This window comes from Oncorhynchus gorbuscha, linkage group LG26, assembly GCF_021184085.1.
Source record: "Oncorhynchus gorbuscha isolate QuinsamMale2020 ecotype Even-year linkage group LG26, OgorEven_v1.0, whole genome shotgun sequence".
NCBI classification, from domain to species: Eukaryota; Metazoa; Chordata; class Actinopteri; order Salmoniformes; family Salmonidae; genus Oncorhynchus; species Oncorhynchus gorbuscha.
In genome coordinates this window covers 11283527-11298768 of record NC_060198.1, presented here as the reverse complement: position 1 = coordinate 11298768, position 15242 = coordinate 11283527, and the positions used below count along the sequence as shown (strand labels likewise).

General features: G+C 43.8%; 1 protein-coding gene across 1 annotated transcript; it reads right to left on the bottom strand.

Annotated features, from left to right (window-relative positions):
• Positions 1 to 5041: 5041 nt before the first annotated feature.
• Positions 5042 to 11915, bottom strand: LOC124016121 (keratin, type I cytoskeletal 19-like). Its single transcript, XM_046331652.1, has 9 exons — positions 11491 to 11915; positions 10624 to 10752; positions 9362 to 9444; positions 8976 to 9132; positions 8454 to 8615; positions 8065 to 8190; positions 7537 to 7757; positions 6765 to 6853; positions 5042 to 6645 (listed from the first exon to the last, which is right to left on the bottom strand). The coding sequence occupies exons 1-9, from the start codon at positions 11797 to 11799 to the stop codon at positions 6539 to 6541; spliced, it is 1383 nt and encodes a 460-aa protein (XP_046187608.1). The 5' UTR covers positions 11800 to 11915; the 3' UTR covers positions 5042 to 6538.
• Between the last annotated feature and the right edge of the window lie 3327 nt (positions 11916 to 15242).

The window sequence follows — 15242 nt, the reverse complement described above, 5'->3', positions numbered from 1 at the left end:
CGTTGACATATCTACACCCTAACCCTAACCCTAACCCTTGACATATCTACACTTATCCTCCGCCACATACATCAACAAAACAGGACATGGTGGAAGGAATCGCATGCTCTCACTTCTCCATCAAAGGTATTGGATCACCAATTCAAACTCTGCAGCAAGGAAGATAATCTCAGAGTGTGTTGTGTGCAGAAGTCAAAGAGGCCAGATTAGTGAGCAGAAGATGGCAGATTAGTTACTTGAAAGGATCATGCCAGACATCCCGCCATTTACCAATATACCTGTGGATTGCTTTAGTCGTATAGAAATCAAAAGAGGAAGAGGAAATGTTAAAAGATATGTAGTGATCTTTACAAGTCCAGTAGAGCAATACACATTGTAATTGCTTACTCTCTTGACACGGACTCGTGTATCAACACCATAAGAATAATTCTGTGCAGAAGAAGACAAGCACAACACGTACGATCTGATAATGGAACTAACTTTGTTGGTACTGACAGAGAACACAGAGAAGCTCTATATGTTTTAAACCAAGGCAAGATCCAGGATGCTCTACTTCAGGAAGGAATACAACAGAGTTTTAATCACCCTGGGGCGTCCCACCACGGAGGAGTCTAGGAAAGGCTCTTCCGGTGATTCGCCAGGTGCTCCATTCCGTCCTGGAACAACAGACCCCAGATGATCAGAATTAGTTTTGGTAGATTGATATACATTTTTGTATCCAGAAGAACACCAAATGTATTATTATTTTTCAACTTGAATCAAACTCTGGACATTGGATTTGTATGTCAAGACTAACATTTCACCACTCTCCATTGTGGCTAAAGAATTAGAAAGCTATTTGCATCGAGACAATTATATTGGACAATTTAGCCACTACGCTTATGTTAATGTAATATTTAAGTTTTTACTTTTAAAAAATTTGCAAATATTTCTAAAAACCTGTTTTTGCTTTGTCATTATGGGGTATTGTGTGTAGATTGATGAGGGGGGGTTAACAATTAAATTAAATTTACAATAAGGCTGTACCGTAACAAAATGCGGAAAATGGCACTGTGCATTCGGAAAGTGTTCAAACCCCTTGACTTTTTCCATGGTTCTCCCATTCTTCTCTGCAGATCCACTCAAGCTCTGTCAGTTGCTGCACAGCTTTTTTCAGGTCTCTCCAGAGATGTTCGATCGGGTTCAAGTCCGGGCCACTCAAGGACATTCAGAGACTTGTCCCAGTAGTAGAAAAGCCAGATTTCAGGTAAGGCTGTTGTTAATTGAACCTGCTTGAGATATGCCAATTCCCAGCTAGCAATGAGGAATCGGCCCAGAAGCTTCCCTCTGCCGGGGGGCCAGAAACCGATTGAATCGGCCCAGAATTCGGGTGTCTGACTCGGCTCCAAATCAACATGAATGACTGCCCAGAATCGGCCCGTTTCCATCAACCAGAATTCAGCCGACATCTTACCAGAATCCCCCCCAGAAGCGGCGATGCAATTTTAAATAAATGCATACAAAATTACCCAATTTAGTCATTTTAAATATTACTATTATACATTTTATACATACAAATTATACCCATCCACAATTTTTTTTAAAATTATTATTATTATTTTAACCCCTTTTCGTCATACTCAGTTGTCTTGTCCCATTGCTGCAATTCCTGTATGGCCTCGGGAGAGGCGAAGTTCGAGAGCCGTGCGTCCTCCGAAACACAACCCCACCAAGCCTCACTGCTTCTTGACACAATGCACGCTTAACCCGGAAACCGGCAGCACCAATGTGTCGGGGGAAACACCGTACACATAGTGACCTTGTCAGCGTGCATGCACCCGGCCCACCACAGCTGTCGCTACAGCGCGATGGAACAAGGACATGCAGGCCAAACCCTCCTCTAACTCGGACGACACTGGGCCAATTGTGCGTCGCCTCGTGGGTCTTCAGGTTGCAGCCGGCACGGGTATCGAACCAGCTTCTGTAGCAACGCAGTTTTCACTGCGATGCAGTGTCTTAGACCGCTACGCCACTCAGGAGGCCCCACCCACAAAGTTTTTAATGCTTATCAATTTGCACAAAGTATCAAAATACTAAAATACTACTTAAGACTCTTAAAGAATTTAATATAAATGTTAATTTTATTATTTGGTCACAGAAACAATGACAATATATATGGAAAAATAAATAAATAATAAAATGTTAATTATATGAAGCAGCCTGTGTAATCATCTGCCAGAGAGGAGCCACAATCGGCCCTGCCCCAAGTAATACATTTAGGCCAGATAACTCACACCAGAATCGTCCCGAGCTCAATCCCCGCGTCTTAGCCATAAGTAATACTGCCAAAGGCGGTCCAGTCTCGGGCCACATGACCTCACCGAGTTTGACTCTCAGCTGAGTGCCCCAACTCTCAGCCGGAATTGTCCCAGATCCACTGTGCACAGTAGCTGGGTGCTTAATTAAACTGCATATTATTTAGAATGCACTGCTTACTAAAAACAAATGAAGTACACAACAAATATCAACATACTGTTCTCATCCATCCTGCAAAGGCGTATCTAATGATCAATTAAGTTGAGTCCCGCCATTATGATTATCAGCTGTTGTCAAAAATATGTAGGTTTCAAAGTACGTTTATTTTTTGTGTAGTGTGCAGTAAATTCTACTAGATGAAAAAACAAAATCAGTACATCCTGGAATTTAAAGCATACAACATTTCTGAAATGTAACATACTAAAAATGAAACGTCGTCTCGCTGTCAACTGTGTTTATTTTTAGCAAACTTAACATATGTAAATATTTGTATGAGAGATAAACTGAACAAGTTCCACAGACATGTGACTAACAGAAATGGAATAATGTGTTTCTGAACAAAGGGGGGGAGTCAAAATCAAAAGTAACAATCGGTATCTGGTGTGGCCACCAACTGCATTAAGTACTGCAGTGCATCTCCTCCTCATGGACTGCACCAGATTTGCCAGTTCTTGCTGTGAGATGTTACCCCACTCTTCCACCAAGGCCCCTGCAAGTTCCCGGACATTTCTGGGGGGAATGGCCCTAGCCCTCACCCTCCGATCCAACAGGTCCCAGACATGCTCAATGGGATTGAGATCCAGGCTCTTCGCTGGCCATTTCAGAACATTGTCTTGCAGGAAAACACGCACAGAACGAGCAGTATGGCTGGTGGCATTGTCTTGCTGGAGGGTCATGTCACGATGAGCCTGGAGGAAGGGTACCACATGAGGGAGGAGTATGTCTTCCCTGTAGCGCACAGCTTTGAGATTGCCTGCAATGACAACAAGCTCAGTCCGATGATGCTGTGACACACCGCCCCAGATTATGACGGACCCTCCACCTCCAAATCGATCCCGCTCCAGAGTACAGGTCTCAGTGTAACACTCATTCCTTCGACGATAAACGCAAATCCGACCATCACCCCTGGTGAGCCAAAACCACAACTCGTCAGTGAAGAACACTTTTTGCCAGTCCTGTCTGGTCCAGCGACGGTAGGTTTGTGTCCATAGTCGACATTGTTGCTGGTGATGTCTGGAGAGGACCTGCCATACAATAGGCCTATAAGCCTCTCTCAGCCTATTGCGGACAGTCTGAGCACTGAGGGAGGGATTGTGCGTTGCTGGTGTAACTCAGGCAGTTGTTGTTGCCATCCTGTACCTGTCCTGCAGGTGTGATGTTCGGATGTATTGATCCTGTGCAGGTGGTGTTACACATGGTCTGCCACTGCGAGGACGATCAGCTGTCCGTCCTGTCTCCCTGTAGCGCTGTCTTAGGCGTCTCAAAGTACAGACGTTGCAATTTATTGCCCTGGCCACATTTTCAGGCCTCATGCCTCCTTGCAGCATGCCTAAGACACATTCATGCAGATGAGCAGGGACCCTGGGCTTCTTTCTTTTGGTGTTTTTCAGAGTCAGTAGAAAGGCCTTTTTAGTGTCCTAAGTTTTCATAACTGTGACCTTAATTGCCTACCATCTGTAAGCTGTTAGCATCTTAACGACCGTTCCACAGGTGCATGTTCATTATGGGTCATTGAACAAGCATGGGAAACAGTGTTTAAACAATTTACAGTGAAGATCTGTGAAGTTAATTTGATTTTTACGAATTATCTTTGAAAGACAGGGTCCTGAAAAGGGGACGTTCTCTTTTTTGCTGATTTTATATAACGTTCTATTTTTGCATACTCAAAATGCCTACTATTTAGAATGCTAGAATGGGTATTGGACCACAAAACATTTTCCTCTTAGGGGAGACGGAACAGAGTCTAGAGGAGCTGATGGCTCAGATGAGGAAGATCTAGCTAGGACCAAAAGCCTATTTTATATAGTACACTACTTTTGACCAGGGACCATTCTGTTAAATTAACTTAAGCTTGAAGTAATGGACCAGGTACATACAGATGTTAGCTGAAAATGTCATTGTGCTTATGTATCACCTGTTGACCGAGAGGAAAGATTGTTGAAACACTGGAAATTGAATAAGTAATCAAGCCTTGCAGTTATGGATTCAATTACTACCACTGTGGGGAAATTCTAAAGCCCAACATATCTCTGCATGACAAACCTGCCTTTACGTTGTCTAGCTCTGGTCCAAGGCCTTATATGTGGTTTGAGCCTTGATGGCTCAAGCTGCATGAAACACCCTGGACCAGAGCTACTGCATGTCATACTCTTAGCTGTTTAAACTGATATATATGTAACTAAAACTTTCTCTGCTGAAACTTTACCGACTGATTATCTGCACATGCTTTGTTTCAATCAGTGGAGGCTCCTCAGAGGAGGAAGGGGAAGACCAATTGCTTTTTTTTTTGCGGGTTTACTAACGCATTACTTCTATTAGCTATGTTGACTATGATGTTACTTCACCTAATATGGGGACTACGATGTAGGCTGTTTTTTTTCTTCCTGGTCCCAGACAGCTGATGTGTTGTGCATTGAAGTCCACAAGCAAAGGGAAAAGGTGAGAGGAGGAAAGCACATAGATGTGAGAAGGAATGCAATGTGGCTGCTATGAAATTGAGCTGTGTTTTCACATGATCAGGAGTGTATTCATTCCACCAATTTCTTTTTATTACAACATTTTTTTTACCCTGTTTTCGCCCCAATTTCATGATATCCAATTGTTACATACAGTCTTGTCTCATTGCTGCAACTGCCGTACGGACTCAAGAGAGACAAATGTCGAGAGTCCTCCGAAACACAACCCAACAAAACAGCACTGTTGCTTGACACAATGCCCACTTAACCCAGAAGCCAGCCACACCAATGTGTCAGAGGAAACACTGTACACCTGGCGACTGTGTCAGCGTGCACTACGCCCAGCCCGCCACAGGAGTCGCTAGTGCGCGATGGGATAAGGACATCCCTGCCGGCCAAACCCTCCCCTAACCCGGATGACGCTTGGCCAATTGTACGCCGCCACATGGGTCTTAAGTTCGTAGCCGGCTGCGACAGAACCTGGACTCAAACCCATCAGGTAAGGAATCTCTAGTGGCACAGCTAGCATTGTGATGCTGTTCCTTAGACCGCTGCGCCACTCGGGAATCATTCTGCCGATACTGTTGAAAAACCTTTCTTAAGCAGAAGCGAACATAACGGGGATAAACATACCTGAATTTGGCCAGTAGAAACGCTTGATGCAGGCAAGAGTGTGCAAGTTAAATGTGTCACTATCTGTACCCTCAAATGTTTTCTCTCGTGCACCTACGTTGTAAACTTTCATTCATAGACAATCTTGTAGCTACCTCATGACGTTTATAGGGAAAATGTGAGAATCATGAGGAAGCCTAAACCTGTCATTGTTACATTGAACTGGGTGAATGGAATATGAATGACAGTCATCCAATATGGTGCAATAGAAATAAGGCCAAGCTTATAAAAACAATTGTCGTCCTCCCTCATCTTAAACGGCACCGGCCGCTACTGCTGTAAAGGTGTTTCTTCTCAGCTTTTTAGAGGACAACAACGCACCCTCAATTATGATATCAGCGCCCTGAAATGCATTGACATCTATATTTAATCAACAGCCAAATGTAACATGTGGTGTCAGTGTCGTAGGCCTACAGAACATGAACTTTAACCTTGTCATAGAGTCCAGAGAACATACACGGCTTGTGGTCCTGGGAGGATATAATGGAGCTAAAATAGCTTTATAATGGCTGATGACGTGAGTCATATTTTCCCTGATGTCACTTATGTAACTGGAATAATCTGTTTTCACTTTTAATTGCACTGGCCAAAGATGTTAAAATGAGAGATGTCACCTGGTGGCCACAAATGGAACAAAAGCACACAAGAAATAATATTCAATTTGCCACATGATAGAGACATATAAGAGTTATAAGGTAACACAAGTCAATTACATCAGTTATCATTCAGCTGATGCAATCCTGTCAGAAGGGAAATATTACAGTATGCAACCATGACATTATTTATATTTATATATAGATGGGATTGAACACCCGTCACCAGGGATATGTGTGGTCCAGGGGTATGTGTGGTCCGTTACCGCTTCACCAGATTCCAGAACTATCTGACCTTCTCAGTTAGTTCAAATCCTGGACCTTCTCATCAACTGAGGTGGACACCACCTTCCCATCCACTATCTCTTCCACGATCACCCTCACCCGCTTCTGCATGTGGGGGTTATACTCTGTGGAAAGGGCCACAAAACAGGAATTCATTCATTCCTTCATTGTGTGTATTATGGGGAACAACACTTGATTCATTCATTGATTCATTCATTTGATTAATTATTCTCTGCTTGCTCACCTTCAACCACTTCCTGGACTTGTTGTACTTCCTGGACCTTCTCGACCACAATCACTTTCCTGACCTCCTGTCTGGTCTCCACATGCTTACTGGAAGACACACGGGAAGAACACTTACGGTCAGCTAAACTCACCAACACACATCTTTATCTACTAGTTTGCAATCAGTGGTGTAACTTAAGAAGTTTGGGGGGGGGGGTATCTGTACTGAAGGATTTACATTTTTGACTACTTTTACCTTTACTTCACTACATTGCTTATATAAAAATATTGAACTTTTCTTTGACACCTAAAAGTGCTTGTTACATTTTGAATGCTTAGCAGGACAGGAAAATAGTACCATTCACAGACTTATCAAACAAACATTCCTGGTCATCCCTACTGCCTCTGATTTGGCGGACTCACTAAACACATGTTTTGGTTGTAAATTATGTCTGAGTGTTGCAGCGTGCCCCGGCATTTAAAAAAAACAAGAAAATGGTGCCATCTGGTTTGCTTAAAATAAGGAATTTGAAATGATTTACACTTTTACTTTTTATACTTAAGCATATTTTAAACCAAATACTTTTAGACTTTTACTCAAGTAGAAATTTACTGGGTGCCTTTTACTTTTATTTGAGTCATTTTCTATTAAGGTATCTTTACTTTTACTCAAGTATGACAGTTGGGTAATTTTTCCACCACTGTTTGCAGTGAGTTGCCAATAAACAGCTGTCTTCCCCCCATCCCTTACACCTCCCTCTCTTTCCTGCCCATCCATTATCCCCTCTTACGTGAATCCCTCTCCATCCAGCAGCCTCCTGTACTCAGCGATCTCCATCTCCAGCCTCATCTTGATGTCCAGGAGGATCTGGTACTCGGAGGCCTGCTGCTGGATGCTGACGTTGAGCTGCTGCAGCTCCTCCTCCATGCTGTTGATACAAACCTGCAGCTGGCTCAGCTGGGAGCCGTGGCGGCCGTTTATATCAGCGACGCTCTGCTCCAGGTACCCCTTCTACAGGAATGTGTTTATGTTTGTAAGGGATGAAGAAAATGGAGACGGAAGGAAGGAGAGGGTAGTAGAAATGTATAAAGAGGGAGATGAAGGGCAGAGATAGTTAGACTGGTGTGCATGAAGGTGTTAGAACACCTTGACATTAAACCACTGTGGAGGTCTGAAAACATCTAACAAACTTTGATTTTGGAGTGTAATGTTCCTTTAAAAACCTAATGGAATTCCACACTTTAGGAACAGACATAGGGTAAAGAGAAATGCTATATATTTAGGGATGCTGATTCACTAAGATGGTTAGACATCATACCTGAGTGAGCAGGCCATGCAGTTCAATCTCCAGGCTCTGGAAGGTCCTCTTCAGGTCGGTCACCTGAGACTGAGAGGTCTTCACCTCTGTGGTGCTGGTGGTGATCTGGCTCTGAAGCACCTCCACCTGACACACACACACACACACACACACACACACACACACACACACACACACACACACACACACACACACACACACACACACACACACACACACACACACACACACACACACACACACACACACACACACACACACAACCTATTAGTCAAAAGTATAGTACCACTTCACAAAATAGATGTCAATTGTGCCTCCCACAAAACACATTTAGGGAGCCAGGCCCACACCCTTCGAGGCCCCTGTCCTATTTTCAGAGGTTGTCTCACCTTGCTCTCGAACCACTTGGCAGCATCTCTCTGGTTCTTCGTCACCATGCCCTCATACTGGGTCCTCATCTCCTCCAGCACTTTGCTCATGTCCACTGAGGAAGCACAGTCCATCTCCACATTCACAGCACCACACTGCTGTGTCCGTATCAAATGCATCTCCTAACAACAGGCAAAGGGGGACAAATTGAGCTATAATACCTGGGATGTCTAGTTCACGTATACACAGGGAAGGGCAAAAGCATCCGAAAACAATCAGATACTGTAAATTTGAGGACAAATAACAGAGAAGTTGCCCTAGATTTGTTGTGTGTGGGTTTTGCCCCTTGGGGCCAAACATGGAAATGTTTAAACTCGCTGACAATTAATAAATAAATTCAAGTGCAAAAATATTACAAAAACTACAGGGGAAGTCATTGTGTCCAAATGAAAAATCACATGTGGCTGTCCTGGCATATTGGCACTTCAGCCAACAGCACAAGCGTTAAGACTTGAGTGTGTGAGGAGAAATGAGGAGGTTACCTCCTCATGGTTCTTCCTGAGGTAGACCAGCTCCTCCTTCAGCCCCTCAATCTGCATGTCCAGGTCTCCTCTGGCGAGCGTAAAGCTGTCCAGCACTCCTCTCAGACGAGCAACATCCCCTTCCAAGATCATACGCATGTTAACCTCCATCTCGAACCTACAGGGGTTGAGGAAAGCAGAAGGCTTGATTAGTTCCTTCTCACAACAAACGAAGATACAACTTGCCCAACCATGAACTGATCCATAGCTCCTGCATACCACCATAAGCATTTCTGTAGATCTGGGAGGATTGGATCTACTCAATCTCAAACCTATAGGCCAAAGCTACAAATAGAAACGGTACACTCACAGAGGCTGTGTACAGTACAAACAGGAAGTGCACCTACTTCATCTTGAAGTCATCAGCTGCAACTCTGGCATTATCCACCCGCAGGATCATCTGAGAGTTCTCCACAGACCTGGCATGGATCTAGGAACAGGAGGACAGCCACAGTCAATGGAATGTAATATCAGAGTCAACTATGTATGGGATATCATGTGTTTAGATCAGCAGATCAGGTTCATGTCTACTGTTCATTCATATACAACAATTTTGGTTGTAAATCGCATCCCTACAGTGAAGCATGGTGGTGGCAGCATCATGCTTTGGTATGTTTTTCACCGGCAAGGACTGGGAGATTAGTCAGGATCGAAGTAAAGATGAACAGAGCAAAGAACAGAGAGATCCTTGATGAAAACCATCTCCAGGGCGCTCAGGATCTCAGACTGGTCGAAGGTTTACCTTCCACCAGGACAACGACTCTAAGCACACAGCCAAGACAATGCAGGAGTGGCTTCGGGACAAGTCTCTTAATGTCTTTGAGTGGCCCAGCCAGAGCCCAGACTTGAACCCGATCGAACATCTCCGGAGAGACCTGAAAATAGCTGTTCAGCAAAGCTACCCATCCAACCTGACATAGCTTGAGAGGATCTGCAGCGAGGAATGGGAGAAACTCCCCAAATACAGGTGTACCAAGCTTGTAGCGTCATACCCAAGAAGACTCAAGGCTGTAATCACTACCAAAGATGCTTGAACAAAGTACTGAGTAAAGAGTCTGAATACATATATAAATATAATATTTCAGTTTTCTATTTTTTATACATTTGCAAAAATATCTACAAACCTGTTTTTGCTTTGTCATTATGGGGTACTGTGTGTATATTGATGACAGGGGGAAAAACGATTTAATCAATTCTAGAATAAGGCTGTAACGTAACAAAATGTGGAAATAGTCAAAGGGTCTGAATACTTTCCGAATGCACTGTAATTCATTCTGTTGGCATCCTCTAAATCATATCCCCACCTCCCTTCCCACTGGCACAGATGTCAATTAAATGTCTATTCAACATAATTACATTGAAACAATATTGATTGTTTGTGTTGCTACATTAAGACTCAATTTTTACCTTTATTTAACTAGGCAAGTCAGTTAAGAACACATTCTTATTTTCAGTGATGGCTTAGGAACGGTGGGTTAACTGCCTGTTTAGGGGCAGAACGACAGATTTGTACCTTTGTCAGCTTGGGGGTTTGAACTTGCAACCTTCCGGTTACTAGTCCAACACTCTAACCACTAGGCTACCCTGCCGCCCCATTTCCCAGAAGTACCTTGTTGCGGATGTCTGTGATGGTGGCATAGAACCCACTGAGGTCCTTCTTGTGAGTCGGTGATCTCATCTCGTAGAACTCTTTGATCTGCAACTCCAACTTGCTATTGGCTGCCTCTAGAGAGCGCACCTGTGTACACAGAGAGTGGAAGGAATCAGTTAAATTCATGGGTCTATCCGAAATGGCACCCTATTCCCTATATAGAGAATGACTTTTGTCCAGAGCCCTATGGGCCCTGTTATGCACTACATGGGGAATAGGATGCCATTTGTGGCGCATCCCATCACGGTATGTGAATCTGTGCACTCCCATTAGATAATCCCCAACATAATGGAATATAATATAAATGATCAAATCCTGCTATGTCATTATACTTATCAGTGGTGTAAAGTGCTTAAGTAAAAATACTTTAAAGTACTACCTAAGTAGGTATTTTGGGTTTCTTTACTTTAATTTACTATTTATATTTTTTACAACTGTTGCTTTTACTCCACTACATTCATAAAGAAAATAGTGTATTTTTTACTCCATAGATTGTCCCTGACACCCAAAAGTAGTCATTACACCTTGAATGCTAAGCAGGAAAGGAAGATGGTCAAATTCACATTCTTATCAAGAGAACATCCCTGGTCATCCCTACTGCCTCTGAACTGGTGGACTCACTAACACATTCTTTGGTTGTAAATTATGTCAGAGCGTTGGAGTGTGCCCCTAACAATCAGTACAAAGAATGTAAATAAATATTTGTGTCGTCTGGGTTGCTTAATATAAGGAATGTGAAAGGATTTCCACTTTTAATTTTGATACTAAAGTATATTTGACCTCGCGCGCCTATTCTCTATCCACAACTCCATCATTCTTCCTTACCTTTTCCAGGTAGCGGGCCAAACGATCGTTCAGATTCTGCATGGTATGCTTCTCGTTGGCACCGATAGTGATCTGACCTGGCCCGTCCGTAGAGAAAGAAGATTGAGAGATACGGGTGCCGTATCCCCCGGCACCTCCATATACACTCGGCGAGCGACTGCTCCCAACAGAGGACACGCTCATACCGGACCTACCGTATCCCAAACCGCTGGAAAACGGCATCCCACCGGACAAACTGAGGCCACTCGAAACGACACCGCTACCTGAGCTGTATCTAAGGCTACTACTGCGACTGGCTACAATGGACATGGCGAGAGATAGTCTGGCGATGCGTCCTGGGAGGTTAAAGTGCGTTCTTCGTAGTTGAGGAATCAGGTAAAAATAACCCCTTTTGTGTCCTCGAGCGTTTTATACAGTTGGGTTAAGAATGATTGACTGCGTCACCATTATTCCTTGGAATGAAGGTATATCTAATTGTTTTGTTCAGTGGGTGGATACAGGGCTTACAACAACTAAGGAAATGAATGGTTCAGTAAATGTTGTGACTTCTGAAAGGCAGTGTGTTTGACAGGTAGAGACTGGCAAGTCAGACAGCTTTACTAAATGTGTTTTGTAAAAGCTGGCATTCCATGGTTGCAGACATCCATTTTCAATTACATTTTGGTTTGTTTACTGAAATTGGCAATGTTTTTTTATATATTTTAAAACTATATTATTTTCAAGGATTTGTAGGCTGTTATTATTTTTGCCAAACTAAAATGTTGCACCAAGTCACTCCGTCACTTACATTTGATGATTTTCCATCATTCTATCCATTTGAAAAGATGGTCATTAACAGTCGTCTTTTTGAAGTGTAGATGTAGAACCACTATAAACTGTTCATAAATTCAACACATTCAATGTTGTTACTTTGTCTACTCCGTCTACTTGCTCTCAGATGAGTTGGTTTGAATAGTGTGTTCAATCATTGTCAAAGATGTGTATTAGATTTTCTTACTATTTTGCCCTCAGTCACTCTGATGATATTCTCATTCTTTGATTCTGAATTCACAGATGTCCTGTTCAGTAACTATACCCTTATTTGAAATATGAATAAACCTCATAATTCCTCACATTCCTCACATTTAGCCTACTCAGTACTTTCTCTCAGATGTTGGTTTGGATAGTGTGTTTTACTCAAGGGACATGTGTATATGCAAAACAGCCACACAACAGCCTGAATAAATTGAACAGTTTCATTCCAAAACGCTCTATATACATTTTCCGAAATGCTGGTCAATTATCTTTTATTGTTTCCAGAAATTATGAGATTGGTGTTTTTCAAATCAAATCAAATCAAATCCAAATGTATTTGTCACATACACATGATTAGCAGAGGTTAATGCGAGTGTGGCGAAATGCTTGTGCTTCTAGTTCCCGACAATGCAGTAATAACCGACGAGTAAATCTAACCTAACAATTCCACAACTACTACCTTATACACACAAGTGTAAGGGGATAAAGAATATGTACATAAAGATATATGAATGAGTGATAGTACAGAACGGCATGGCGAGATGCAGTAGATGGTATCGAGTACAGAATGTACATATGAGATGAGTAATGTAGGGTATGTAAACAAAGTGGCATAGTTTAAAGTGGCTAGTGATACATGTATTACATAAAGATGCAGTAGATATAGAGTACAGTATATACATTTACATATGAGATGAGTAATGTAGGGTATGTAAACATTATATAAAGTGGCATTGTTTAAAGTGACTAGTGATACATTTTTTTACATCAATTTCCATTATTAATTTAAAGTGGCTGGAGTTGAGTCATTATGTTGGCAGCAGCCACTCAATGTTAGTGGTGGCTGTTTAACAGTCTGTTGGCCTTGAGAGAGAAGCTGTTTTTCAGTCTCTCGGTCCCTGCTTTGATGCACCTGTACTGACCTCGCCTTCTGGATGATAGCGGGGTGAACAGGCAGTGGCTCGGGTGGTTATTGTCCTTGATGATCTTTATGGCCTTCCTGTGACATCGGGTGGTGTAGGTGTCCTGGAGGGCAGGTAGTTTGCCCCCGGTGATGCGTTGTGCAGACCTCACTACCCTCTGGAGAGCCTTACGGTTGTGGGCGGAGCAGTTGCCGTACCAGGCGGTGATACAGCCCGACAGGATGCTCTCGATTGTGCATCTGCAGAAGTTTGTGAGTGCTTTTGGTGACAAAACAAATTTCTTCAGCCTCCTGAGGTTGAAGAGGCGCTGCTGCGCCTTCTTCACAACGCTGTCTGTGTGGGTGGACCAATTCAGTTTGTCTGTGATGTGTATGCCGAGGAACTTAAAACGTACTACCCTCTCCACTACTGTCACGTCGATGTGGATAGGGGGGTGCTCCCTTCGCTGTTTCCTGAAGTCCACAATCATCTCCTTTGTTTTGTTGACGTTGAGTGTGAGGTTATTTTCCTGACACCACACTCCGAGGGCCCTCACCTCCTCCCTGTAGGCTGTCTCGTTGTTGTTGGTAATCAAGCCTACCACTGTAGTGTCGTCCTCAAACTTGATGATTGAGTTGGAGGCGTGCATGGCCACGCAGTCGTGGGTGAACAGAGAGTACAGGAGAAGGCTCAGAACACACCCTTGTGGGGCCCTAGTGTTGAGGATCAGCGGGGTGGAGATGTTGTTACCTACCCTCACCACCTGGGGGCGGCCCGTCAGGAAGTCCAGGACCTAGTTGCACAGGGCGGGGTCGAGACCCAGGGTCTCGAGCTTGATGACGAGTTTGGAGGGTACTATGGTGTTAAATGCTGAGCTGTAGTCGATGAACACCATTCTCACATAGGTATTCCTCTTGTCCAGATGGGTTATTCCAGATGTCGTTCTTTTAACGCAATGTAACGTAATCAACACTGCTAGCTAGCCAGCTAGCCCCCGAATAGCAGCACTGTAGAAACTATTACACTCAACGGAACGACTTGATTAGTGTAGTGTCAACAACGCAGCCACTGCCAGCTAGCCTACACAGTCAACAACGCAGCCACTGCCAGCTAGCCTACTTCAGCAGTACTGTATCATTTTAATCATTTTAGTCAATAAGATTCTTGCTACGTAAGCTTAACTTTCTGAACATTCGAGACGTGTAGTCCACTTGTCATTCCAATCTCCTTTGCATTAGCGTAGCCTCTTCTGTAGCCTGTCAACTATGTGTCTGTCTATCCCTGTTCTCTCCTCTCTGAACAGACCATACAAACGCTCCACACCGCGTGGCCGCGACCACCCTAATCTGGTGGTCCCAGCGCGCACGACCCACGTGGAGTTCCAGGTCTCCGGTAGCCTCTGGAACTGCCGATCTGCGGCCAACAAGGCAGAGTTCATCTCAGCCTATGCCTCCCTCCAGTCCCTCGACTTCTTGGCACTGACGGAAACATGGATCACCACAGATAACACTGCTACTCCTACTGCTCTCTCTTCGTCCGCCCACGTGTTCTTGCACACCCCGAGAGCTTCTGGTCAGCGGGGTGGTGGCACCGGGATCCTCATCTCTCCCAAGTGGTCATTCTCTCTTTCTCCCCTTACCCATCTGTCTATCGCCTCCTTTGAATTCCATGCTGTCACAGTTACCAGCCCTTTCAAGCTTAACATCCTTATCATTTATCGCCCTCCAGGTTCCCTCGGAGAGTTCATCAATGAGCTTGATGCCTTGATAAGCTCCTTTCCTGAGGACGGCTCACGTCTCACAGTTCTGGGCGACTTTAACCTCCCCACGTCTACCT

What these genes read in the sequence shown, in the direction of transcription:
- LOC124016121 (XM_046331652.1), bottom strand. Translation starts at nt 11,799, where the DNA reads ATGTCCATTGTAGCCAGTCGCAGTAGTAGCCTTAGATACAGCTCAGGT. An exon ending in CCAAGTGGTTCGAGAGCAAG is followed by an intron (nt 8,191 to 8,453) that starts GTGAGACAACCT and finishes TGTGTGTGTCAG; the next exon opens with GTGGAGGTGCTTCAGAGCCA. An exon ending in TGCATGGCCTGCTCACTCAG is followed by an intron (nt 7,758 to 8,064) that starts GTATGATGTCTA and finishes ACATTCCTGTAG; the next exon opens with AAGGGGTACCTGGAGCAGAG.